The sequence below is a fragment of the Lichenostomus cassidix genome, chromosome 21, assembly GCF_008360975.1.
Source record: "Lichenostomus cassidix isolate B80296 chromosome 21, HeHo_3.0, whole genome shotgun sequence".
Classification (NCBI taxonomy): Eukaryota; Metazoa; Chordata; class Aves; order Passeriformes; family Meliphagidae; genus Lichenostomus; species Lichenostomus cassidix.
The window spans coordinates 3,518,888-3,546,771 of record NC_139501.1 but is presented as its reverse complement, the minus strand read 5'-3'; the positions used below and the strand labels follow the sequence as shown (position 1 = coordinate 3,546,771).

General features: G+C 55.5%; 1 protein-coding gene across 1 annotated transcript in view; it reads right to left on the bottom strand.

Annotated features, from left to right (window-relative positions):
- Positions 1–27,399, bottom strand: part of AJAP1 (adherens junctions associated protein 1) — a 37,624-nt gene extending 10,225 nt beyond the window's left edge. The window contains exons 1-4 of the mRNA XM_085080372.1: positions 27,261–27,399; positions 10,530–11,200; positions 3,275–3,362; positions 297–539 (exon numbers count right to left, since the gene is read on the bottom strand). Of these exons, the coding sequence (XP_084936498.1) occupies positions 297–539; positions 3,275–3,362; positions 10,530–11,200; positions 27,261–27,289 (1,031 nt within the window). The 5' untranslated portion in view covers positions 27,290–27,399. The remainder of the gene's footprint in view (positions 1–296; positions 540–3,274; positions 3,363–10,529; positions 11,201–27,260) is intronic.
- Positions 27,400–27,884: the final 485 nt, after the last annotated feature.

Sequence of the window (27,884 nt, the reverse complement as noted above, 5' to 3'; positions counted from 1 at the left end):
AGTGGCATTTTATGGGCTGGCAGCAGCAGCTGGGAACTGAACACCGTGTGGTGCTGAGCTCGCCCAGCCCTGCAGAACCAGGGGCTGCTGAGGCACCCATGCAGCCTCACCACCAGGACCAGGGGTCAGTCCCACTCTGAACTATGGGTGGGCGAGCACACGAGATGAAGGTGGCTCTGCCACATGCTCCCCTGAGCTCCCAAAATATCACCACAACCTCCCAGAATAGCAGGACCCCAATCCCACAGCGAGATGGCATTCCCCAGCCCACCGGGAAACCATGGCGCCCACCTTACCTGTTTCCATTGAAGGTCGTTTTATAATCCCCGGGCGAGTGCAACGTGTCCTCTGCGTAGACGGGCACGGGGGTCCGGACGCACTCGTGGGAGCACTGCAGCGTCTCGTTGTAGGCGGTGAAGATGTCGAGGGCGCTGGGCACACGGGCAGGGGCGAAGTCTGTCAGGTTCTGGCAACTCTCCTCCTGCTGGTCCAGCTTGCGTTGGTGGCTGTTGCGCCGTGGGCGCCCGCTCTGCGCGCAGCTGGGTGGGGAGAGAGAGAGTCAGATGGTCTGAGTTGGAAGGGACCTTAAAAATCATCCAGTCCCACCTTCTGCCATGGACAGGGACACCTTCCACTAGATTGGGTTGCTCCAAGCATCCTTGGACACTTCCAGGGATGGGGAAGCCACAGCTTCTCTGGGCAACCTGTGCCAGGGCATTGCCACCCTCATAGTGAAGAATTTTTCCCTAAGATTTAATACAAATCTTCCCTCTCTTAGCTGAAAACTGCTCCCACCTTATCCCATCCATCTGCCTGTGTAGAAAGCTGCTCTCCATCATTTTTATAAGTCTATTAAGGACTGAAAAGCCAAAGCAGAAGGGACAGGATCACAGTGTGCCCCTGAAACTTGGCAGTGGAACTCGCCTGATTGACCAGTCATTACAGATTGCTCAATACTAGCTTAGAATTCAGAGATCCCAATTCCAATTCAGAATTGGAAAGATCAGCCACAAGCAGTCATTTGGCTCAGTGCTTTTTTTCAAGAATCAAATTTACATTTGATACAATATGACACAGGCTTTTTCCCATCAGAGGAATTATTTAATGAGTCGCACATTTGTACCTGAAGGAAGCAAAAGCATTTTCTTAAGTGAAAATATGTAGGTGAGAACAATGAAGTGAAACCCTTTCCACTTGGGAGGCACCAACAGGTTGGAACTTCTCAGGATAAATGAGCTGAAGACCTGGTGTGACACAGCAGAGGGACAGCTGGCAGGGCAGCCCTGCTCCTCGGGGGCTCCCCCAGCTCTGGAGGCTTCACTGGGATCTCGTGGCTGCACAACACTTCTGCCTCGGTACATCAGAGAAGAGGAGAACCCCAGCTAGCAGGAGCCGCCCTCAATCAGCCTGGTCCTATTTCAGGGTCTAGACACTGATTTAATTAAGATGCCACTTTTCCCAGATGGAATTGACAGCACCTTACAGAATGCTGGAGTTCTGGGAGGTGGCAGCTCCGAGGGCGGTGGGTATGCCGGCGCTGCCTGCAGAAGGGCACCCAAGGGGACAGGAGCGTGGGGCTCTGCCGAGAGCAGCACTGGCCGGATGGCAGCATCTGCCAGCAGCAGGACACTGCTGGCTCCACTCCGGTTGATGCAAATGAAAGAGACAGCCCTAAAACAACCACTGTCTCCCCACGGAACGTGGGCAGGAGGAGCAGTGACAAGAAGGACACTGGCTTGGCATGCAGCCATTGCTCACCCATCCTGCCTGAGGGGGACAAGCGCCAGTCAAAGGACGGGGATGGTGACTGTGTCCCCGCTGGGGACAGGGCCTGAGAGTGTGATGTGGGTCAGTCCTGCCATGGAGCATCAGCACACGGCCTGGGGTCACCCAATGAACCAAGGCAGTTTGGTTAGATTTGAGCAAACTCCCAGCTACTGTTTCTTCACTTGGAACACACCTGGGTGCTGCCCACACTCCCCTGCTGGGCATTTTCTCTGGTGATTTCTCAAATTCACTTACCGTAGAGCATTTCTATTCTACACTGATCGCTGGATTTATTTTTCCCCCTTTTTGGCTTCAGCAGCAGTTACTGAGCTGTTCTGCCCAGCTGTGGTCAGCCGCATCAATGACTCGTACTGCTCACCACTGCGACTGGAGACAAATCCCACAAGTGTTTTATAAACTATTTTCCCTGCTCCTTCACTGAAACACTGCAGCAAGCAGGGAGTTTAGTGAATTAAATCCTGTTTGAGATACAGGAGGGAGCATCACTGGCTGCTCCCCAAGGACAGGGGCAGGTGTGGGGCAGAAACCTGGGCATTTTGGGTCAGCTGCTGCATTGCTGAGAGGAAGATACCTCCATAGCCCTGCAAAGGGCTTCTCCTCTCATCCCAGTTAGCCAGCAGGCTCCTCACCAACCCGGTGCTCTAATATCCTCCTGGCTGCAGGAATCGATTTGCTGAAGCACCCACACGGAGCTTGGCCAGGCCAGAGGGGAGAGCCACGGTCAGGGCTGCTCTCCCCCCAGCCCAGTGCTGCAGCCGTGTCGCTACGCCAGCAACGCTGACCTCAAAGTAGGCCAGTTTCCCTGGGAAAATAGGTAAAGTGAGGAGTGCCTGGAGCGAAAGCTAACCTATTTTGCCATACGCCCAGCCACGCTGAGAGAATAAACAGGAGCAAATGGAGCTGGAGGAACACAGCAGCGCCCTAGGGGTTGGGGCATGCTTCACACCGTGGCACCTGAGGGGCTTCGAAGGTGCCCTTCTGTCCCTGGGGTCCCAGGGAAGGGCAGGAGATGCAGCTGCTTCTTGCCAGGCCAGGCTGGGGATTTAAGGAGTAGTGTCAAAGCTCCTTAGAAGGTGGCAGAGGAGCTGCTGCTGGCACCGGGCAGATCCTTGGAACACCTGCTGCGGCCAACATGGCTCTGACCTCTGCAGGTGGCATCATGCTGAGGCACTCAGCCCTGAAGCAGTGATGCACACATGTCCCATGTGAGACTTGTCCACCCAACTCCAGCCACGTGCTGGTCCCCAAAGCCACCAACCAGGTGATGCAAGGTGGGGAAGCCGCGGGGACGCAGCCGAACCCTGATGCACCAACCTCCCTTGGAGGTTTCAGTGCAAACTCCACATTTTCTCCTGTAATGCCTTTCCAAAACCATCCCAGAGGGTGCTATGGGCTTTGGCACCTGCAGCTGGATGGACATCTCCACTCCCACCCTGTCCCTGTCCCACACCACCCCCCAAGCCGAGCAGAGCAGGAGGAACCTTACCAATTTTTTAAGACAAGAGTTGTTATCAGCGCGGCTATGACCATGATGAGGGACACTGTAATAGTGATTATCTGATGAACTGCCAGACCTGCAGGGAGAAGAAAAGAGAGAGTGGGGATGGGAACTGAGGGGATTCTGGCAGTCCCCCTTCCCACAGAGCCCCCCTCCCAGCGTGGGGCCACACACAGCCCCTGGCAGCGGTGCTGCAATCCTCTCTCCTGCCTTACACAAAATAATCTGTAAGCCAGGCTCCTCATTTCCTATCCTCTCAAGTATGTTCCTTGTCAGCCCGAATTAGGCACGAAGAACGGAAGAGAAGTGAAGACGTCTCCCCTCCGGGACGGAAAGGGAGACGAGCAGCCTGGCACCGGGTGTGGGATTCACCAGGGATAATAATTACGGCACTGACGGCTGCTCACTTTGCAGGTCGGGTGGGCTCATTTCCCCCTCTTCACCTTCCACGGGGTATCATTTTGGCTCGTGGATCATTCCTAATGAGCAGTTTGGAAACAAAAGCAGCTCGCTGTACACTATGTTTGTGATTTTGTGCTGCCTTACAGTTGCAATTTCATAATGAAATGATTTTTCCTGGCTGCAGCCCAAGGATGTGCTATTTTTCACAAACAGATGTTGCAGCTCCTGATGGATGGTAGTTTTAATAAATAAATAAGTCTTGGAATGACAGGAAAATAAGCAGTTTTATATATATATCTGTATGCTTTTGTGGCAAGGACAGCATCAGTGCCAGGGCCATGGCTCAGCTGGAGCTGGGGTTGCCTGGGGGCCACTGGGCAGCACTGGGGCAGCCAATGCTCACAGGGAAGGATTCACTTAACTGCCCCAGTGCTGGCAGGGTGGGCAGCAGCCAATTTCTGCCAGAGCCAGAGCCACAGCACTCACTCCTCAGCCGCTCCACCTTTCATCTCCCAGGGGAATTCACAGGGGAAACACCACAGGGCTCCCCACCTCACCCTGGCACCCCACCTCCTGAAGGTGAGGAGTGGAGAAAGACTTCTGGTCACATACTCTGAGCTCCCAGGGGTGGTAATGACGGGAGTGTGTCCCGACAGCCCCGAGCAGCGCGGTGGCAGCTCGTGCCCACGCGTGCCAGGTCAGGAGTGACGCCCACCCCAGCAGCAGCCAGCCTGGCCGCATCCTGCACGGCAGTCTTGGAGCAGCTCCCAGTGGGACGCTGCTGAAAAAGATAAAAGACTCTAAAAATAAAATCTAACCAGCCCAGTGCCCGATTCCTTTGAAAACAGAAGCGGAGTCAGGGACGAGACCTTCCGCAACACTGGGAGCAGAGGCACTGGTGGCAGAGCTGCGGGAGAACCTAACGATGCAATTAATCCTTGCATTTACGTAATGGGAAAGGCACAGGCAGAACAGATTGCAGGTGGCTGAGCACTGGGAAGGATGGCAGCTCCTCGGAGCAGGACACATGGATTTTAAGGAAGGCTGGATAATTTTAGACTCCATCACACACATAAGTTGCCATATGTACCAGCACAGCAAAGTTCCTTTGCATCATGTATTAATTCTGCACCAGAAGCCAGGGGGGATTTCAAGGGGACAGGACATCTTTGTCTCAGTGGTTGTGATGGACAGAGGGAAGGGACCCAACAGGTGGCCTGGGATGGTTCCCTGGGAAGCCTTATAGCGATACCTGCTGCAATAAATGCTACCAGGTCTTTATTCCTAATTTGCAAATATATCAAATCTGTTCCTCCAGGCCCTCAAAGAATGTATGAAGTGAGATCAAACAAATATTCAATCTGTGAAAGATGGGGTATTAACCTGCAGGATGGGGCATCCTGCAAGAGGGGAATGTCCTGTAAGGGGCATAAAGCACCCTGGGGGGTGAGGTGAGACAGAGAGAGATGCTGCCAAGGGCAAAGCAGTATTTTAGACACAGCCCTTGAAGCCCAATTGGGTGGAGGAAGGGGACTTGGAAGATAAAATCAATAGCTCACAGAACAAAATCCTCCTCCTCCAGTGTGGGAAGCTGCCTGGTAGAGGCATAACTCCCCATGAGAGAGCCTGTGCCCCCAGAGAGAGACCCTGGGAGCAGGGATTACAGTGCCTGGGTTTTGTTTGCTCATCTCCATGGCAAATGCTCTGATCCCAGCGGGTCACAGAACCCGGCAGCCATGTAATTACACGCTATTAACCGTGGAAACAGGGAGCTGCAGGGAGGGCAGTGGCAGGCACAGGAATGCAGGGAGGGATACCCTGCATCAGCCCCAGCACCTGCAAACACCTCAGCCCTGCGAGAGCCCAGCGAGGGCTCCCCCTGCCAAGGCTTTTACCAGGCAATTTGACGCAGTGACCATTTAACTGGAGGGTAATTACAGGAGAAGTATTTAATGGAACTGAAAGTGTGTCCAAGCCTCTGCGCTTCTGCTAGTGCAGCAGAATTCCGTGCGCCGCCTGCCAGGAGGGAAAGCTCTTCAAAGGCGCTCTCTGAACCCTCGGAAATGCAGAAATATCTCTGGGTTTTTCCACTCTCGTGCCGTCCGAGTGCACTCTGCTCTCACTGGTGACTCTCATTCCCCCCGATGGGGGGAGAGGGCCTGCAGAATCCCAGCAGGCAGCACAACCCAGCTCCCGATTCCCCACATCCCAGGCAAAACCCCAATCTTCTCAGAGCAAGCCAATGCCAGGGCTTTTTTTTTATCTGTTATTTTAAAGACCATATATTTGCTGCTGAGATGAAAGTGCTGAGGTTTGGCCTTTCTGGCCACCTTTTGAAACGGCTCCCGGACAGCTCTGCATCAACGGAATTAATTCCATGAGAAAATCCATTTGAGACTAATGTCTTGCTACTGCAGGAGCATGCAATGGCAGCGAACAGGAGATATAAGCTCTTAATTAAAAACAAAGAGAACCTCTATCCCCCAAGGCCTTTATTTCAACAGCTCTGGTTAGGGAGCCTGTATTTTTCATTTTCCCAATAAAAACAGCTACGAGCTGCAACTCTTTGAAGACCCTCGTCAAGGCCTTGAAGCTGCATAAAATTAGAAAGAGGAGAAAACAGCTCTATTTCATTTGAAAGGGAGAAATCTGGAGTTACTCTTACAGGCCAGATATGGCTATCCTCAGCCAGGGCTGCACCAAAGGCACCCCAGCCCCTTCTCACACCTGTGCTGTGTGGATTTCCCTCTCTTCAGCATCCCATTCTCGTCCTTTCCACGAATCTCCTTCCTCTGTTCCCACATGCCCTGGGCACCAGGATGCCAATGCCTCCTCCTGAGCATTGTGGAGAAGCTGAGGCAAACCAGCTGGACTCCAGTGGCTTTACAGCTTCCCCAGCCATCAGAAATCATATCTGAGCCCCAAAGGCCTCATGCCCTGATAAAGCTGCTTGAGGACAGAACAATTCAATCAGGAGTGTGGTGTGGCCTCCCTGCTGCCACTGCCAGCCTTTCCCAGGGGGGATCAGCCAGATTTGGCCGTAACATGAACCTACTGCTGGTTAATAGCTTGTAAGGAAAATAATTTACAAAAGCCACGAGGGTCTGATACAGGGGAGCAGACAAAGCAGAAGCCTTCTTGAAAAGCCTTATTCCAATGCACAGGCAGTTCCTCTGCTGCCCAATCCACCACACCACAAACCGCCTCGGGTCTGCTTTTCCCAACACCTTCTTGCTTACAAAGTTAGGGTCACCAAAGCCATTTGGTTTTCCACCTGGTAAATCAGTGATCGCTCTGAAATCCACCCTAGGGAGTATTAGTCATCCTGAGGTGAAAATGCAGCTTTTCAGCAAAGAACCCACGAAGGTTCCTGGAAACTTCCTGGTATTTTCAGCTGGACTGATGAAAGAAGGAAAACATCCTCCTGCTGCCGCCGCTGTGAAATGTTCTTGCCAAGAGGGAAGATCCTAAAGGCTTATGCTAAAGACACTGGGACTTATCTTCTCAGGTGTTACAGCAAATATCACTGAGCAATAAATACTTGGAGAGCAGCAGAGGAGAGCTTCTGGCTCACTGAGACGCATGTGGGGATGTGCACAGGCATGTTCGCTGTCTGTGCATCCCAGGGAGTGTCCCATCTCCCTCACAGCGAGAGCCCAGCTGATGGCCACACTTCTTCATTGCTTCCACCATCATCCTCCTCCCTTCAGAAGAACTAACAGCCTTACAAGGGATCCTCTGGGAGCCTCCCAGGAAGGGTGACTGATGGTGCTGGCCTGGGAGATGCTGTCCAGCCCCCTTGCCTCCTCTCTGTCCCCTGGCTGCGGCATCTCCCCATGCCTTGGCATGGCAGATCAAAGAGGCGGCTCCATCCTCACTGCCCAGGGTCTTCTTTTAAACACATTTTATCTTTAATTAATTCCTTTGAAGCCTTTTGCATCCACTATCTCTTCGCATCCAGCACCCCCCTACTGCACCCTCTTTCTGGAGGCAGGGTCATCACCAGTGGGAAGAAACGCCTCTGTCATTATTTATTCCTGACACACTTCCAGCTGGTGGTGGGAAGGGGGCGGTGAGTGGCCTGGGGCCACCACCAGCTCAGATCCAGCTGCCAACACCCACATAGCCCCATCTCCCCTCCAGGAGCATCCCAGCCCTGGGGAAGGGGTGTCCCTGAGCACCAGATCCACCAAGAGCTCGCTGCTCACAGCGCAGTGCCAAACGCGCCATGACTGGCCATCAAACACCACTAAGAGCAGCAGACAGCACATGGAGTTTTCTGCCTTATAAAGCACTTAAAGGTTTAATTAAAGACGGCTTTATCCTAAAGCTCCTGAAAGGAGCCTCGGACAAACCAGTGAGTGCAATTCCTGCCTCACTCTGACAGCTCTGATTCATTCCACTCTTTGCTTTGGCTGAGGCCCCGGGACCCGGGGATGCTCTGCCTCAGTGGAGGAGCCCAGCCCACGTGGAGAGTGCCCGGTGAAAGCTCCTCACAGCCCTTCCCACTTGCAGCATGCTGGAATTTTAATTATTCCTCTCTTTCCCTGCTCCAGAGTAAAACGGTTGTGACAGCCCCGAAGACGGAAGCACATTTTTGAAAAGCACAAGCATAAACTACGCCTGGGTGAACATCTTGCATGCCCAGCTGATGCCAGCAGCGCTGTGCTGTGCGGCAGGGGTGGCACTGGGACAGGAACACCTGAGCCGCAGGTCACCTGAACCCCTGTGGCAGCACCCACCGGGCCAGGGAATGCTCCAGCATCTCCTCTCATCGCAGGCATTACCAGCCATCGCTCCTCTGCTGCCTCTCCTGCCTATAAACTGAGTAATTCCTATTCCAGGGGAATTTTTTAAAGCTTGTTTTTGCTGTCAGCGACTCACGGAGGCATTGTTTCTGGCTTTTTTTCTCTCGCTTCTCAGCAAGGAGGAAGGGGGGGGAGAGGAAGATCTGACAGAGCAGAGCTGCTCCCGTTGCTCATCTCTGAGCACTGCTGCCTCTGCTGAAGTGGCTCTTTTTGCCACCCTGTGAGCACCCCAAGGACCCCACGGTCCCCCAGAATCACCAGGGAGCCAGAGGCAAAGCACAGAGGGATACAGTGCAGGAGGGACATGGGGGCAGCAGCACAACAGCAGCACCTGCTCTGATGGGATCAAGCACGGGTCAGTGTGGCTGTGGGAGCCCTGGGAGAGCTCTGCCAGCTGCTGGGGTGACCCTGGCTCCTGTGGGTGCCACACACAGGTGGCACCACCCTGACACGCCAGGAAGCTGCCAGGGACAGCTGAGGGACCACAGGCAGAGAGAGCAGCATCGTGCCCACCCCGGGCTCCTGTCAAGGCGCCTCACCGGACAGGGACTGGCAATGCTCGCTGAGGCAAATAAACCGTACAGGCGAGTTACCTCATCCTCATTTGTAGCCATATGTTTTTCCCAGCAGAGAACAAACACTTCCAGCCGCTACAGCTTATATAACAGAGTGGAGCAAGGCTGGGAAGCTGCACGGCTTCGCACAGGCGCCGCACTTGCAGAACTGGCATAGGCACAGATCCTGCTTTGAGACAGTGTCGGCTGATCACTCCCAAAACGCTGTCCCGAGGCATGGCAGGGGCATGGTGCTCCCACTGGGAGCATACTGAGAGCTCTCTTGGGTGCTCAGTCCCAGTGCTGGAAGGAAAAGCGGATCTGGAGCTCAGGAGCTTTTGAATTGAGGGTGGAAGAGCTGGGATCAAACAGGGCCTTTAGACCCGAGAAGGAGTTTATCGCATTCACTGCTCGAAGAGAAGTTAATTAGCAAAAACTCCAATCCTGGAAAAAGCCCCTAATGAGAGCTAAAGCCTGCAGATTAAAGCAGTTGGCCCCCTGGGAGCTGCTAGAGCTGCAACTCCCATTGTTCTGCAGCCACCTAGGACAGCAGTGGTGGCACTGGCGGGTGGGTGGCATCACTGCCAGCTCACCATAACCTAAACAAGGCAGCCCACTCTGATAAATCCCAGAGCCCCAGCACATGCCAGGAGCCATCCTCCCACAGCTGGTGCGGGCAGAGGGGCTCCTGCAGCTGGCTGACAGCAACAAGCCTGCTGGACCCCACTCTCCTGAACTGGACAATGCCACAGAGCCTGGAGGCACTGACCATGGCAGGTCTGGAGAGACCAGGCTGACACTCCCATCATGCAGTGAACAGCTCAAGCCGCAGCCCTTATCGATACTTCCTCGCTGATCTATCCAGCCAATTCCAGCGTTTTGTAAAAGGTGTGTAGGCTGGGAGTTATTTTTCCTCTATAAATAACTCCTTTAAGGCAGGAACAACATCCTGGTTGCATCGTCTCTTTCTGCCAAGCAGGGCAGGCTGGATAAATTAATTGGGATTAAGATTAGGCCATAAAATTCCTTTTCATTTCTACTAGAAAGTCGCAGTGGGCTCAAAGCAGTCGATGCACAGTGAGTAAATTCTGTAAACTATACACCGGTATCCCACGGTTTAATATCAGCAATAACAAATATAATTTGCAATAAATGGGAAGCAGCTTTCCCATCCATGTCCACGCAGCAGCCAGCGCTGGGGGAAGGCATTGCTGTGCCGAGCGTGGCGCTCAGTGCGATTACGGGAGATGGGCTGTGGATGGAGACTGTAATGGGAAAACACAGCAAGTGGCTGGAAAACGCCTCAGATAAAAGCGATAATCAGCACTGCCGTTCTCCTCCGAGTGCTTGTTTAATGTCACACTATTGTCCCAGGCAGCGCTGCCACTGGGACACTCCTGCTGCGGTGATCCCTCTGCTCCACGACGCGCCAGCCCTCCTGATGTCCCCGCCACCACCCCAGCCCCCGGCAGACCCTACCTGTGCTGTCTCCCAGCCCGCGGGGCGGGCGAGCGTCCTTGCCTCCGCTGCTGTGTCCGGCGGCCGGCTCGGCGGTGCTGGTGCGGCCGGGGCTGCTGCGGGGCACGTCCCCGCCGGGCGCAGGAGCCGGAGTGCTGGGGGGCACGCGGGGCGGTGTGGCAGCAGTGACAGCGGTGACAGCGGCGGCAGTGGTGGCGGTGGTGGTGGCGGCGGTGGTGGTGGTGGTGGTGGCGAAGGCTCCGGGCAGCGTGCTGCTCTCCAGGGAGTCCTCCTCGCCCGTGGGGCCCCAGACGATGACCTCGGGCAGCGCCGTGGGTCGCCCGTCCCGTGGGGCGAAGCCGCGGCCGCGCAGGTGTCTCCGGCCCCTCCGGGAGCGCGGCCGGCGCAGCGGGCGGCCAGCGGGCAGTGGGGCGGCGGGGGGCGGCCGGCGGGAGCGGGGTCTCTGCAGAGGGGGCGCGGGGGCGCATGTCCAGGGGGGGCCGGGGCGTTGCAGCTCCTCCCCGCTCCCCGTGCCCCACAGCGAGCCACGGGACAGTCTGTGCCGGAGCGCTGGCCGTGGCGAGAGCCTTCCCCCGGTGCCGCTGGCTGGGGGCTGGCAGCTGGCAAGGTCCATGGCTAGGTGGAACATGGCTATTAAAATCCAAGCATGGCTTCCGAGCGGGCAACCTGACCTGTGGACAGACAGGGACCATGTTAGAAGGGCAGTGGGGCAACGCCACACTCCCTCCCAGCACGGCACACCCTAGATCTCCCAGCCCAGCCACCCAAAACATCCCTCAGCTCCATGGGTATCACTGTCCTCCCCAGTTCTCCAGGGGCATCGGGGAGCATACTTCACCCCTTCCCCCTGGAAACCACCACCACAAACATGGCAGGCTGAGGATCCCCACCCACAACCATGACCTTTCAGCTGGTCTGGGAATGATGGGAACAACTTGAGCAGGGATTTTACCAGGAAATGCCCTGGGTAAGCGGCCAGTGCCTGCTTTGCCCAGACTCAGCCCTACTGGGTAAATTATCCAAAGCAGATGGCCCAGTGGAGCTCCAGCAGCACAAGCTTTTACTCCAGGGACAGTGAGATGCAGAGGTATCAGAGAGCCCATCCCCTGCTTCCCAAGCCCACAGGCAGCACGATGAATCCCTGAAAGAGCTGGAGCAGACAACTCCGTGGGCTCTTGCGTTTGCACGTGTAGCCCATCTCCCACTATGGCAGTCGCCCACGCTGCAACAGGAACATCCTCCCACGGAGCACAGCACATCTCCTCCCACGGCTCCCATCTGCGTGGGGCACCCAGAGCTGAACATGACCCTGCAGCACAGGGAGGGCAGGAGGAGCAGCCCCTTTTGCTGCCCTTTCTGCTACAGAGCAGCAGGAACCCCCCGAGCTGCTGGCAGCTTCAGCACTACAATTTTGCTTTCATGTCACCATCACGTCACAGCCCTCTCCCTTCCCCAGTGCCTCTGCTACCCTCATGTCTCCTCTACGATGCTGCCTCACGTAAAGCCCGGGAAGAAAATCTCTGATAGGCAAATTTTTGTTTTTGTTTCTTTTTTTTTTTTCTCCCCCCCGGAAAAAAAAAATCATTAGGCTAAAGCCCAAAAATCTTGGCTCCATTTTACTCAGCTTTTACACGAGAAAGACTTTTGTCGAACTCAGCAGGAGTAAATGAGAGCTTTACATGGCTAAACGGGCTAATCCTCTGCAGCGGCGCCCGCACAGTCCTTGGGAGCACGACAGAATGTGCATCTGGTTGACAGAAGCATTTGTACACTCCCTCCGTGCGTGAGCAAGTGGAGCTAAAGGAGCTGACCTGGATACTCCCAGGCACAGGCTTTTTCTGCTCAGAGGATCTCTGCTTTTTTCCTAATTGGGTATTTTTTCAAAGCGTAACAGCATTTATTTTGGGGAGGGAGAAGGCAACGCAAGGAAAGAGCGCAGAAGGAGAAAAGGGAAGAGCCAGAAACAGACAACAGAAACCAAAATAGTTCAGGCTGGGGGAGGAAGGATTTCAGGGCTTCAAAAAAACCACAAACCACCCAAACCGTGGTGGTGGTGGTGGGTTTTTTTAGAGGCCGGTAGAGTGGTGGCAGCACGAAGAGTGTCCCCCACGTGCTGTAAGCAATGCCGTGCTTCCACTGGTGAGGAGTCACAAGCTCAGGCTCCAGCCAGATCATCAAGCACAGACTCACCTTTGCAATGCTCAGGATCACTCCTGTAGCATGTCAGGTTCAATTTAAGCCTCTGCCCAACTCCCCAGTCACCTGAAAGGTCTCCTTGCAGGGAAGGAAGAGTGTTGGGCACCTTCTGGCATGTCACTCACCCCAGGTGCCACCTCTCACACCATCTGTGCCCACCCCCAGGCGTCATCCCCTTCCCAGCTCTGTGTTGCTCACACTCAGAACTTTTATGAACAGCTGTTGAGAGGGGCAAGGGAAGACGTGCCCAGCCTAAACTTGGTGCTTGCTGCATCCCAGCCACTGCCTGGAAACTTCTGAAAGACAAAATGCCAGTTCTTGGTGCTTGGGCTTGGCAGCTAAGAGGAAAAACAGCTATTGCCCCTGCTTCCATCTCCTCCTGTTTCCTTGTGACATTCCAGGCTGAAGCAATGGCAGTGTGAACTTGCAGGGGCTTGCTCCTGCAGAACCTGCCCGAGCATGGCTGCATCGTTCACAGCAGCACTGGGAGGATGTGAGAGCAGAGGCAACATCCAGCCCTTGCTTTCCCCTGAATCATGTGGAAACTTGTGTCCCAGCATGGCCAGGCAGTGCCGGTGACTCCCAACACCAGAGAGTCCCTCACTCCTGCAGTTGCCCCCCAGGCCAGAGGTTCTGGGAGGGGGACAGACACAGTGAGGAACACCCAGACAGGGCAGACCCCATTCTGCCCCGAGGACAGCTTGGGTCGATGTACCACCAGCATCCTGTCAAGCGATGCCACCCCAGGAGTGTCCTCCTGGCCACCACACCAGCTGGCATGTCCCCAGGAGATGGCTTCAGGGACAGCAGCAGCGAGTCCAGTTACCTCGGAGGAATTCTGCGTGGCATGCGATCTTCTGAGGGCTTTGCAACAACAGATAAGAGCAAGTGTCCTTCAGAATAAATAGCAGCGTGTAGGAGTTGCCGTTGTCTTGGCAACGCAGCGTGATGTGCCCGGCGCGGCGGCGGGGATGGATGCGGCAGCGCGTGGCGCGGCCAGAGGCAGGACCACCCGGCCCTCCCCTGCCACCCCCACCCCTGCCAGGGCAGCCAGCAGGAGTGACACGTCCCGAAGGACACCCAGGGGGCGGGGATACATCCCGCCCGGAGCTCCTGCCACCTTGTCCTTGCCCCAGAAAAGCTGGGCTGTCCCAGGAGAGCCCGCTGCGGCTGGCACAGCACGGCCCGGCCCGGCACAGTGCCCCGGGAGCCCCCGCGCCTCCGCCTCCCAAACAGGCAGGAGAGCACCGCACGCCTCTCGGGAGCGCCGGCACAAAGTCACCGCTGCTCGGAGGCCGGGAGGGCGTTCCTGCTTTGCCGAGACATCGAACAGCTCAAACGCCTCTCCAACGGCACGAGCTGCTCTGCAGGGACAGCAGAGTGGAGGCAGAGGACCCTGTGCTTCTCCCAGTGCATGGCATAACTGCCTAATTGTACCCAAAGAGGGGCTCTGGCATAGGGGAGGGAACACATCATCCAGACCCATATATCTGCCTCAGTTTGGGGGCACAGAGCCAGCCCTGGCTGGAGGTAAACGTGAGCCAGAAGGATCCATTGGGCAGGGCTGTGGTTACGCTCCTCACTGGCAAATCAGAGATTTGGTTATTCCTCACACCCCTATAAGCACACACAACCTATTTTGTGAAGAAATTTGAAGAGCGTGGGCAATTGTCACATTACTTCTCTTTCCATCTTGGAGGTGAATGGGAAAGTTATCCCAAAATACTTTTCAAACTCCAGGAAAAACTCAATAAAACTCTGAAACTGGGTTAGATAAAGAAATGCAGAGCGGATATATTTGAGAAAGTGAAATCCCATCCTTGATCTCCTCATCCCAGGCCCTGGCTCCCACGAGCCACAAATCCGCTCCCGTGGCTCCATGGATGGTGAGGCAGCCACACTCACACCCAGGAAAGGGAACTCCTACAAATATCTACCCCTGAGAAACATGAGAGCAGATTTCAAAGAAACTGCTGGGGTAATGACATGAATCAGGCACACCAGGCACTCTGGGCCTATTTCCTGAGCCCAACCCGGTTCCAAAGGTGACAGAGCAGTGGGTGTTGAAGCTGGAGCCACCACAGCCTCCCCACCCGACACACCTTTTCCTCCCCTGTATGAAACCCCTTTCTGAATCCTTCCATCTGCAGCCATGTGCTTTGAAGAGGAGGACAGTTGGCACTTGAGAGAGAGATTAATTTCAAGGGTGCTGGAGGATGTGAACTCGCCGCGGTCTTCGGCAGTTGGGAAGAAGCTGCCGTGGAACTTGGCTGCTGCCACCACTGCACACATGGTATCAACCTCCTCGTGCAGGGAGGGAAAACAGGAGCATCCAGCATGGAGTGGGACAGAAGAGCCCCTGCCCCAGTGCTGGGAGCCCTCAGTGGTGGTGGCACCTCGGGCAACCCTGATACTGCAGGCAGGACATGGGTTAATCAAACTCACCTGCTGTGCTCCCAGAAAGCCCCCAGCTCTGGTAATGTGTCTGAAAATTAACTGGGATCACAGCTCTGACAAGCATCAAAACGCCACCCGTCAGCACTAACCCACTTCCCCAAAGCCTCAAAGGCTCACTCGAGTGCGATCCCTTTCATAAGGCCCTTTTTTGCTCTCCAGCACCAGCCCCTTTCTCCCCTGCCTGTGGAGACACTTCACAGGAGCATTAACTGCAGAATAGGCTGATTTTTAATGCAGAATTATACAAATGGAGCCATTCTTCCATTTCATGCCTCCTGTTAGGTAAAGTATTGGTATTGCACGGGGAATCAAGGTTATGTCCTTGTTGGGGTAATTTATGAACTCTGAGCATTTTGTATCTTCAAACACCAAGCTAGGCAAGGACAGAAATATTCCTGTCAATGCCCGGAGCAGGAGCTGTGGTCAGAGAGTTGGGGTGATATTTCCTTGACCCAGGCAAGACAAGGCAGGAAAGCAGGCACCATGCTCTAGGAAAAGCATCCTTTGCAGGGTGGCTGCATGTCCTACAAAGACATTCAGAGCAGGGCAGGTTATGAGAGTACATGCAGGAACTCACTGGCTCCACACGGAATAGAACGAGGCCACTGCATCCCGGCAGGTGACTTTCATACTGGAGCAGGAAGAAGAGGGGAAAACTTCAGTGGCAGATACTTGGCCCGCGACTGTGTGTCCTCGCTGAGGTGGGAACTGCAGCCACTGCTGCAGCCGCTCTCCTGTCCATCCTGCTGTCCTGTGTGATGATTCCTGCAGTGCAGCGACTGTCCTTTGTTGTCACACTACCAACCATCACTATGGAAATGGAGCACTGCCATCCTGCGCTCTGGGCTGGACCAGGACACTTCCAAGGGCTGGGAAAGGTGCATGATCCCATGTGGATGAGTGCCAAAAGGCACGTGGCAAATTATGCCATGGGATCAGCAGGAGACCTCGTGGATCACCCCCCTGGGGCTCCCACCATGTCCCACCCTGCACCCTTGGCACTGGTGGCATCATGAGGACCTCTCTCCCGAGCCAGGAGTTGCTTTGATCCCAGACCCAATGGGAACCAGGAACACACAACCCGCTGCGCCGTCTGTAACCCTGACTTCTTCCAAGACAATTATAAATTTGTGAAAATATGGCTGCCAAGCTCTTTAAAGCCAGGACTGGGACTTAAGGCACAAAGGCTGACACACAGTAGCACCTAAGTAAATTAAATGTGCCACATCACTACCTATCTATATTACAGTCCTGAGCTTCAGGATTACCTGCTAATAAAAGTGATATTTAAAACAAGTCCTAAGTTCCTCCGCTGCCCCCTTCTCCCCACAAGTAATTAAACTGACGCTGCTTCCTGCGGCGAAGGGGATGGGATTTATCATGGAGGGAAATCAGCAGAGGGTGAAATAGGTTGAATCCTCCCCGCCACGCTGCCATGGCCAGGCAGAGAGCAAACACCCACTTCCCTGGGAAAACGGGGCAAAAAGGGGTTGGGTGGGGCTGGGAAGCCACGGGTCCCCCCAGCATGGAAATGCCAAAGTGGAGGCAGCTGGATCCACCCCTGGCTGTGCCTGGGGAGTCGTGAGAGGGGGGCAGGAGGGCGGCAGTGGCGGGGGGGAGCTGCTCGCTCTTCTGCCTCTGCCTTGAGCTCACCCAGCTGCAAATAAACAATTTTACCATTTGAATAGCCGCGAGTGCGGAAGGCATAATTAATACCCAGCGGTACCATCAGCCAATGTGCTGATGCGGGAGGTGCAGCCCCTGCCAACGCCGTCAGCGCACAGCTTTGGCTCCGCAGCGTGCAGCCCCGGCTGCTCTCCCCTCCAGGCCCGTCCTTCGCCAGAGGCAGAGGAAGGGCAAAGCCCCAGCGCAGGCGCCTGGGGATGGTGCTGAAGCCCACCAGCGCAGGACCTCTCCGGTGCATCCCACACCCACACCATGGGAAGAGTCAGGATCTGGCAGAGAAATGTGCGGAAGAGAAAAAAGGAGCAGGCAGAGATCAAGTGCACGTGGCATTGCTGCGAAGGCAAGAGCTGGTTGGGTCCATGTGCCTGGTTGCTGCTAAAGTTGAGCCAACCTTTAACCCTGAGTTTCAAGCTCAGTTCCCATTTTCAAATATTTTAAAAGACCCTGATAGAACAAAGGGCCCAGTGCCTCCACCCAGCCTGAGGATGAGTGTGAGAACTAACACAGTGAGCTGGCCGACACTGTCCATTATGACCAGCCCAGCTCAGCTTGCTTTAGAGAGGGCAGGACATCTGCTGTAGAGTGTTTTCCCTGGTCGTCAGGGATTATATCAGACAGGATTTGGAAGGTGCCAGGGTGGGAAGCACAGAAGCCTGCATGCACCTTCAGACAGACAAATCTCCAGCAAATTTCTTTGCAAGACCAGTGCTTGGTAATTTACCTGCTACTGCTCTGGCAGCAGGAGTTCTGAGACCAGTCTGGCTCCCCTGGGAAGACTCAGAGGGCTGGAGGTTCATCTGCCAGCATGGTGAGACAGGTCCTGGACAAGGGGACGAATTGCCCCGAGTGCTCATCGAGGGGGACAACACAGTGGCAGGCTCAGATCCTGCATCCCAGGGTACTGCTGGTGCATCCCTCCTGGCAAGGCACAGTGTGGGTGCTCCCAGACCATCACTTCCAGTGGGCACAAGGCAAGTTCCACTAGAAGAGCAGCACAGCCTGGGTACCGCTTGAGGAGCATCCTTCCCGATGGGCACAGCCTGGGTACCACTGGAGCATTTCCTGTGATGGGCACAGCCTGGGTACCACTGCAGCATCTCCTGCAATAGGCACAGCCTGGGTACCACTGGAGCATCTCCGTGGGTGGGTTGGTTTGTGTGGTGTTGGGTTGGGTTGGTGTGGGTCAGAGCATCCCTCCCAGCACACATGATGTGGGTACCACTGGAGCACCCCCTTCAGTGGGCACAGCACTGCTGTTGCTTCCCCCACCGCCGCCCGGCTGCCCCAGCCAGCAAACACTGCGTGCATTTAGCGTGGCAGGGCTGGACAGTGGGGTGTTTCATCAACCCAGCAGCGATAACACTCGGCTTTTGTCCCTCCCGGATAAAGGGGGTTTGTGAGCGCTGGCTTTCCAGCCCAAACTGGCACCTGTCGCCAACTTACCCCACTCATCCCCCCCTCGAGTTCCGCACCAGCGCTGGAGACCAGGCAGCAGCAAGAGCTCCAGCTCAGACACAACTTGCTGAGAAGTTTCAGATTTCCATTTCCACCAAAATCTTGTTGAAGAACCACAGCCTCAGGCTCCGCTCTTGCTGATATTAAAAACAATCCATAAATCCAAGGAAATCAGGGGTTTCCCCCTCGTTTTAGCTTCCACCAAAACCTCCTCGTGTATTCCACCTCCTCACGTGCACCACAAAATCACTGCCCAGGCTTTATGTGCTGACGGCAACCAAGGAGGTCCTGGCACATGAGATGGTGCTGCCTTTCCCATCCCCATCACAGAAGTGGAAAACACTCCCCCATGTACCAAACACACAGCAAAATCAGTCTGCCGAGGGAACGGGACTGCGACATACATAGAGCACGATAAAACCAGAGCTTAGAGATCATCCCTGGTGTTAGTTAATGCTGCCCACAATAAATAAGGCCAGAGGCTGGGCTGAGCAGCTCCCTGCTGTGGACACAGGCGCAGGCAGGACGGTGCACTTCCCTGCAGCCGCCATACAAGGATTTCTGCTTTCCCTGCTTTGCTCATGAATTTTCTTCCCTTGCCACGCGTCTGCCTCCTGTACAATCAACTGCAGGATGATCAGACATCCCCCTTGGATAAAGGGATTGCATTGGGGTGTCTAAGCAGGATCCACTGCCCAGCACTGTTGGATGACATGAGATGGAATAGGATGGCAGAAGTGAGGCTCTCCCCACCAGGATGGCAATATTCCTGCCAGATCCCAGATCAGAGTTGGAGGCTTATGGGGGGTTTTGCTCCTCTGAATACATATCCACAAAGTGATTCCAAGAGATTGCAACTAATTCCACCCAGCCTTTGGCTCTGAAGGACCTACAGGGAGGAAAACTATGACACAAAGCTACAGCTTACGCCGCCTTTTAACCCCACCGCTTTCCAGATAAATAACCCAGCGCTGATCTTATTTTCTAAATGAATGTGCTCGAGCGTGTCATTACAATGAATGCAGGAAACACTTTGATCTAAAAAAAAATAAGATAAGTTGGCTCAGTACATCTAAAGTAGCAGCTTAACGAGCTTTAAAACAAAACAATTAAAAGAGGTCTGTGGTATCTTTGTAACACAATGTGTCTTTGCAGGAGCTGCGCATCAGAGCCCACAGTGGTATCCGAATCAATGGGAAACACCTCCAACCATGGAACACACCCACGGAGAAAATATCTCATAATGGGATTTTTAATGATGACCTCCCAAAGTGCCCCGCTTTCCCAGGAGCAAAGACAAGCACTGACCCTCGGGAAGTGTCTGGATGACCAGCACAGGGCCCAGCTGACCCTTCCTCATGGCGAAGGCTGGATGTCCACACAGGGAAATCCAAGTAACTCGGGTGTTCACTCCAGCACCACGGCCTCCTGATGGAGCTGCTCTCAATTCGCACTGGAGTGACTGAGATCCAAACCTGTCCTTCTCCTGGGAAGTCCCCAGCAGCCTGGAGATGCACAGTCTGCCCGGAAACCTCAGCAGCCATCCCCAGGAATGAACAGAGAATGCATCAATAGTTTCAAAGGCTCCATAAACCCTAATAGGAATGGAGAAGATGAGAGGAATGAAAGCTCTGAACACAGAAAGAGGGACAGATGGCTTTTATGGAGCAAGAAATACAATAGGAAAAAATGGAGCAGCAGAGCTCTCTTTGAAGGTGTGAAACGTCAGTAGGGAAGCCTGGAGAAAGCCAAGGCCTGGGAGCTGGGAGCTCAATGCAGGGCACTGCATTGCCCAGCTGAGGCTCTGCCCGGTGGTCCTGGGGAGCTCCCGGCCCCCCCACCTCCCAAAACAGCACCAGCTCTGCCCAGCCCCACCACAGGGACATCCTGCTGCCAGAGAAGGGTCAGCGTGACACACAGCATGGAGGAAGAACAGCCCAAAAAGATGATGAAAAAGCCAAGCTAAAATAGAAAGCAAAGGCAGCGGGAATGAACTCCAGGGCAAAGACTCTTGATCCTGTCACAGAGAGTTTTAAATCCCTTTTAGCACCAAGCAATTTCTTTTCCATGGAGAAGAGCCGTTCTCCCTCCCATGGCCATCTCACTGCGCATACAGCATCCAGGCAGCTCACAGGCTCTCCCACTGCAGCCATGGCAAAATCCTGATGGATCAAAGAGACGATGAGGTTTTGCCTCCAGGACCTCAAGAACACGGTGCCATTGGGGGCATAGTCCCTAAGAACCCAACTGCCAGTGAGTCAGGGATCACTGTGCTCTGCATCTCATTAAAAAAAACAATAATCCCCTTTGCAGCAGAGATTAAACTTTTGCAGCATTATCTGCAATGGGTTGGCAGCAAGGGATGACCTCCTGCATCCCTCAGTATCTCAACTTCCTTCAAAGGCACCTGTGCCAGCAGCCTCACATCCATCCCCATCCATCAAAATTAGCAAAATTGATTTTGCCAGAGAGTATGTCACTTTGACAGGAATCCAGAGTAAGTCCTGAGTGTGTCATGTCCGATGATGCTAAAGTAGAACCTCTTACAAAGACAAGAAACAGGAAGATGAATAACTCATCCTTGCCCTTTCCACGAAAACTTTATAAGAAAACCCATGAATGACAGATACTCATAAAAAAAAGGTTGCTTCATTTTGGGAGCTCTTTCTAAGATAACACTTGCCAGCATCCGGAATGGTCACACTTTCCCTACATAACGCCCTGCCGCTGCAGATTTAGCCAAGCTTTGGCTCTGGCTGGGAAGAGGCTGAGCCAACCACGCTCCTGGCGGGATGCACGGCTTTGTCTCCTGGCATTCATCACCCATGTTCCGGTGGGTCCTTAAGTGGATGTCCTCTTCCATGTCAATTAACTGATGCTTCATTACTTGAGTCCTGCAAAGGGAGCAGAGATGCTATCGCAGGCTCTGGAGCAGGGCTGGGGTCATGCACGGGACTCAGGCAATTACAGAATGCGTCCCTGAGGAAGCTGCGTGCGCTCGTCAGGCAGGCAGTTCCCAGGGGGGACAACCTGGGCTGCCCCCGACCTTGTCACATCTTCAACCTGAATGGTGTGCAGTCAAGTGGCAACATCAATTAGCAGCATTTGCTCTCACCGGCGCCTTGAACGCTGCTGCTCAGCAGCGAGTCCCCAGCCTTCCCATGCCAAGTACAGCAGCTTTACACAGCTCCTAAGCCAGCGTTATGCAGCCACACTCCCTATCTATAGGGCTATAAAACACAGCTGGAGTTTCTCCTGACCATCCTAGGATGTTGCAGAAGAGGCATGGCCAATACCCTTAGGGACAGGAGGTGTCAATCCCCACCAAGCTGCAGCTGAAAGCCACAAATCTGCTCTCCTGCATTGCACAGTGAAGTCCCTCACACAGAGTGCATTGTGCTGCTGGTGTCCTGCAGCACACAGTCACCTCTCTGCCAGCACATCCCCATCTTCATGCTTCTCCTGTGCTAGGGCATGTGCCCTCTGGTGAGTTCCCATTTTTCCACCTCAAGGATCCAGACTTGCCTCTTGAAGGAAACGCCTCGCCGCTCCCAGGCTATGTGTTGTTTTGTTGTTTTTGAAGCAGCTTCTGCTCAGCCTTTATTTGGAAGTCAGTGGAGCTGGCAGCACTGGCATCGTAGCTGGGCCAGTGAAGCTTCACTGCTCCCACCTTGCCACAGCTAAGCCTCATCCCATGGATGCTTCAGCCAGGGTCCTGAGCAGCTCTGCAGCCAAGGCTCTGCTTCTCCTCCCTGCCAGCTTCTGCAGCAGGAGCTGAAGAGTCTTTTCCATACCCACAGAGGTTCTGTGCCAGGGAACAGCTTCTGCTCCCAGTGGCTCTGGCTCATGGGGACACAGCAGCCATTGGCAGCGGGGACACAGTGCCCCTGGGATGCTCCAGTACTGCCAGGAAAGAGGAGCTGCCGAGAAAGACCTTCAGAGAAACTTCAACAAAAATCATCGCATGTCAAAGCGTATCTCCTGCCTACGCATCATTTCCAAGTCACAAGGAGACATTTTGCAGATCAGAGTTGGAAATGAGCACTTTGTGAATGACTGGCTTTATTTATTTTTATAAGTCCTCAGGCGAGTCCCAGTGGGTGCTTTGGCCTCCTGCCCCGGGCACCCAGTGCCCGCTGACTTCACTGCTGCTCATCTCCATGGAGTTGCTCATCCACCTCCAGCCAAGCTGGGTTTCTCCTCCTTTTGTCATGGTTGTTTGGGACCATAAATGCCAAATCTCTCAGCACTGATGGGAGGACACTCCCACACAGCTGCACTTGGGGCAGGTCTCCACCCTGCTCCCAGAGCATCACACCCAGCAGCCCTGGCCCCAGGGATGAGCACCCCACCGCACAGTATGAACACACCACCGTGTGGGCGTTTTGCCTCCAGCTTGGGCAGAGTGTGAGGAGCACTGGGGCTGATGGAGACAAAATACCCACTGGTCCCCATCACATCTCCAGTGAAGGAGCTCAGTGCTGCACTGAATGGAGGCTTCAGCACAGCTTCGTCTTGCAGAGCCGCCGAGGCCAGAGAAAGCAACTGATAAACTCAGAAAGCAGAAGAGATTTAGCAGCAGACAAAACCTCATTTCACGAGGAATCCTCATAAAACCAAATTAATGTTGAAGGATGAAGGCAGGTAAACCTCCTACGGTTAAGTTCAAGCCACTGAGACTCAGTTTAAATCTCTCAGCAGTTCTGATTTAATCAATGCATTTCCAAGTGAAATTAGATGAAGTACATCTCCATCACAGGAAATTATATAAGCTATCAAAGTCTGTAGGTGCAAGTCCCAGTAAGAAGAGCCACGGGAAATATTCATATCAACTCAAATTCCATTTTTAAGGAGTCACTTCAGGTCCAGAGTTTAACATTCTTTTAGTGAAAAACACTCTGATGAAAACCGTGAGCTAAGGCAAGGAAGGGCCAAGCAGCAGGTTTGGGAACATCCCCTCATAATCTGTGGTAGATGCTGGGATGCTGGGCTTGGCCAGGAACTCCCTCCCAGTGGTACCGCCCAGCGTGGGAGGGAAAGAAGATGGAAGCGAGGAAAGTTGGAAGGAAGAACAGAAGGAAAACCCCTTTGTTTCAAAAGAGGGGATGAAAGCACCAACAAGGCCACACCAGCCACTGATCCCACCCAACACACTCAGCCTCCAGGAACTATCCTGCTAGAAGAGTGTTGCCATCAAACCCAAACTCTGTTGGGCTTGAACTGCTGTTGCCCACTTGGTCACCACCAGCCCTCAAGGAGAACAACAGGCACCACAACCCAGAGCAGAGCAGCTCCTGCTCCTCCTGCTCAGCATATTTCCAGTAACTTTGGTATTCTTTCCTCCCAGTCCTTCTCCCATTAGTTATATTTAAATCCTTAGGCATGCATACATTTTCATAATGAACCTCAGACCTGTTGGAAGTCCCATGGATTATTCACACCCTATGGAGCTGCCCTTGGGAGCTGCTGGCAGTGCTCACCACTGCCCTGCATCCATACATACCTACAGATACTGAACTAAATAAGGCATGCTGAGAGAGCTTGAGGATCAGATTGGATGAGGGAAGGTGGGAACAAGGTCGGAGAGCTGGCCACTGCCTGGCTGCCATTCCCTGTTACAGCCTGGGCTCTGAAGGAACATTAGCAACTCCTTTCCAGCAGATGACCATTACGTAAGGCAGAGCCAAGCCGTGGTGCTCCGGTGCCGGGAGCAGCTGGGCCAGCAGCTCACTCGTCCCATGTCCCCCTGCCGAAGGCTGGCACAGCCGCTGCCACACAGGGCAGCCCCTGAGCATCCTGGGCAAGCGGCAACACCACGACAGCTCCCACCCGCCACCCCACTGGAGACACCACAAAGACAAGGCGGTGGCTCTGGTGTTATTACAACAATTATTCACGCTCTGCCAAAGCCCCACGCCGCTCCCCTCGCCTCATCTGGGAAATTGCTGCCAGCGCGGAGGTACAAACCGCTGCATAAAAGTGCAGTTTATTCAACCATTATTGTGGCTGTTAAGTATCATAGTCGGTGACACCAGATGAATTTCTGTGGCAATCAATCCACCCGGGAGCAGCCAGCTCAGCCCCTGTGTGGATGCGGGATGAGTAAGGACTCCTCAGTGGAGGCCATTAACTCCCACTGCTTACTGCTCTCATTACTTCCCAGACTGCAAGGCTTGCATCTTTGACGAGCGGCTGAATCTACATTTGACAGTGTGAACCTGATGAGTGAAATTCATGGAAAATGTTTGCTTTGGCAGTAACTACAAGGCCCATAAAGTTTCCACGGAGCCAATGCGCAGGAATGTATGCTTTTAATGAGTTGTTTTATACAATAGCCGAGAAATTGCAAACGGTGCTTTTACTCCTACTGCAAATCACTCCAGAGCTCAGCGCTGTGAAAACCGTGGCATATTGTTTAAAACATTATATTCAGAGCTATAAGAGGGGAAGTCCTCGGCAGCGCTGGAAGGCTGGCACGCTGCAGAAAGCTGCCGTGCCCTCACAGGCAGGCGCAGGCACTGACGCAGGCATGTGCACGCACACGTATGTCTGTGCACACTCAGGGAGTGACAGAGCCACTGCCACCTCCCCAAAGAACAGACTTTGCCCCGCAGCACCCACACCTGCCAAGAGCAGAGCGGGGCTGGAGCATCCCTAGCACCTCGCTGGGGCTTTCAGGGCAGCACTGCTCGCTCAGTCCCGCTCCGAACCGGGGAGCTGCAGCTCCCCTTTACAGGCACCCAATAATTCTGAGCAATGCAGTCACACAGGTCCTGCCCTCCCCGGCGGAGGAGCACGGCTCACCGCGAGGTCAGGCACTGCCACCGCCCCGGGCGAAAGGGATCCGACTTGAAAGGAGCAGCACGGTACCATCTCCCCGCCGCAGGCAGCCGCTCCAGGCAGCGGTTGCGCGGGGTGAAACGGGCGCTGCAAAGCTCCACTGCTTCTCCTGGAGCTATTTTTCTAGTAGTCTTCGAGAAAATGAGGAGAAATGACATGGGAAATGTCAGAAATAAAGCCAGAAGCAATTAGAGTTAGAGAGAAGGGAGAGCAGCAGGCAAGGTTAGCAGTAAAGTTATCTCCTATTAAAAATAAAACACAGAGGCACTGGAAGCTGATGAGGTGGCGGAAAGGACAGCCTGGTGCTGGGGATCCAGGATGCACAGCATAAAAATTCGCAAGGCGAATGAATCGAGGAGGGAAGCAAGCAGAGTGCTCCTGTTTCCATTGCTAAACTCTCCTCAAAAATAACAAAGCAGAGGGCGTCCTCTGCTCCCAGGATTACAGCCTTCTGCCGCGCCAGCCTTGGGAAATGGCCCTCCAGCTCCACGGGGCTTTTCACCTGACACGCGATAAATCCAAACGCGTGGCACCCTGAGAAAAGCCTCGGGTGCTTTCGCCGGGAGGAATTCCTAAGGTCACTACATCACCACAGACTCTGTCCTTCCCACGCGCAGCAGCGCATCCTCGGCTGACGGATGGACAGACATCTCCGGCGGCAGCGCGAAGGTGCTCGTGTGCCCGGGCTGTCGGGGTGCAGCAGCCAGAGGCACGGGACAAGACGGGGGGCATTGGAAGCCGGCTCGCCACGTGCCTCTGGAATCCGCGGCGCGGCACGGGAGTGTGACAGAGAGGCCAAGGGCCTCCCCCAGCTGTTCGGCACAGAGGAAAACCTCACTTCAGGTTTAACCCTCCAGGACTCCATCCACAGCCCGGGCAGAGGGACAAAGCCTCTGGTGATTCCCGAGGGTGGCGGAAAAAGGCTTTTCCCATCCGCCCTCTGTGGATTCGGGGGGCCCGGCCCGCCTCCCTCTGTGCCCCCAAGCTGCAGCCATGTTCTGCCAGAGCGCAGGGGCGCGGGGGGCGGCGCGGGCTGCTGAGCTCCCCGAGGTGCTGCGTGGGGTAGGGCTGGCGGTGGGGGCTCCATCCACCCGTCCGCTCACCCCGCAGCTCCCCTGCCCACCCAGTCGTGCTCCCCGGGGAGCAGCCACAGGGCCCGGTGCGAGCTGCGGGAGTGGGGTGGCCGCTCGGGACTCCTCGCGTTGGGACCCCTGTCCCCAGCAGCAGGTGATGTGCCGGAACCACCGTCCCGCTCGGTGGAGGGACGTTTGTGGTTTGACCCTTGCCCAACACAGCCGCTCAAACCCAGGACTTTCCAAATAAAAAACCGGGTTGGGGAGAGCGAAACAGATCGTGAATTTCACTTTTCCTTAGGGTCTCACTTGTTTAACCCGCTGCTGCTTTCACTCGATTCCACTGAGATGGGCTCAAACCACCAAAACCCAGGTACTGCTGGGACTCCAGGGCCGCAAGCAGGCAGGGGCCGGGGCCAGGGCTCTCCAGCCACAGCACCATGGAAATAACAAGATTTCGGCTCAGATGACTTCGCAGCGGTAATGAAAATGTGTTACGTAACACTTTGCCTCTGTCTCCTCTGCTTTGCAATTCTCGATTAATCTCCCGAACACATCCATCCATCCATCCATCCATCCATCCATCCGTCCATCCATTCAGCCATCCATCCATCCGTCTATCCATCCATCTGCCCGCGCCCCGGCCACCCCCCCAGCCCCTTCCTCCGAGCGGCCCCCGCCGGGGCGGCCAGCGGGGAGTGAGCAGCCGGCGAGGGGACGCTGACCGCGGATCCATCTCCTGGGCAGAGCGGGCGAACGGGGCGGGGGAAGCCGGGCGGGGGGAGCCCAGCACCGCGCGGAGCGCGAACCGGCCGCCTCCCCGGGCGCCGGCAGCCGCCGGCTGCACCGCGCGCTCCCCGCTCCGCTCCACACACAGCTCCCCATCCCGCACCCGGCTCCGCTTCCCAGCCCTCTCCTCGCTCCCCACTTCAAGTTCGTGATTTAACTCCGCCGCTCCGCGAGTGCGCCCGGCAGCGGGATGCGCCCGGCGCTGCCCTGCGGGGCCACCGCTCCCCGGCCCTACCTGCTTCCCGGGAGCCGTCGCATCCACATCGTCACGTCTCGGCCCGGCCCGGCCCGGCCCGGCGGGGCTCAGCGCCTCAGCGCTCCATCCGGGCGCGCCGCCCCGCGCCCGCGGCGGCGCTCAGCGGCGGGGCAGGCGGCGGCCGGCGGGGCGGGCATGCCCGGCGGCGGCGGCGAGGACGGGGGTCGGTACTCCGGTGCTCCGGCCCCTCAGCGCCGGCGGGGCAGCTGCGCGCCCGCGGAAGCTGCGCGCCCCATGCGCGTCTCGGTGCGGCTCGGCGCGGTGCGGTTCACCGGGGCTCGGCTCGGCTCGGCGCGGCGGGGCTGGGCGCGCGCGCGTCTGTGCGCGCACCCGCGGGGCGGGGGCGGGGGGCCGCGGCGCGGGGAAGTTGCGCGGGGCGGAGGCGGGGGCGGAGCGCGGCCCCTCCGCGCCGCGGCCGAGCGGGGGTGGACCCGGATCGGCACCCGCGCCCGGACCCGGTTGCGACTCCGTCCCCGTCTCCGTGGGGATCGCCGGGCAGTGCCGGGACCCCGCCGGGGAACGGCCCGTCCCTCCCCGGGACACCGCCTCCGGCAGCCGTTTTCCCCGCTGGAGCGCTTCTTTCCCCGGACCCTGCGAGCAGCC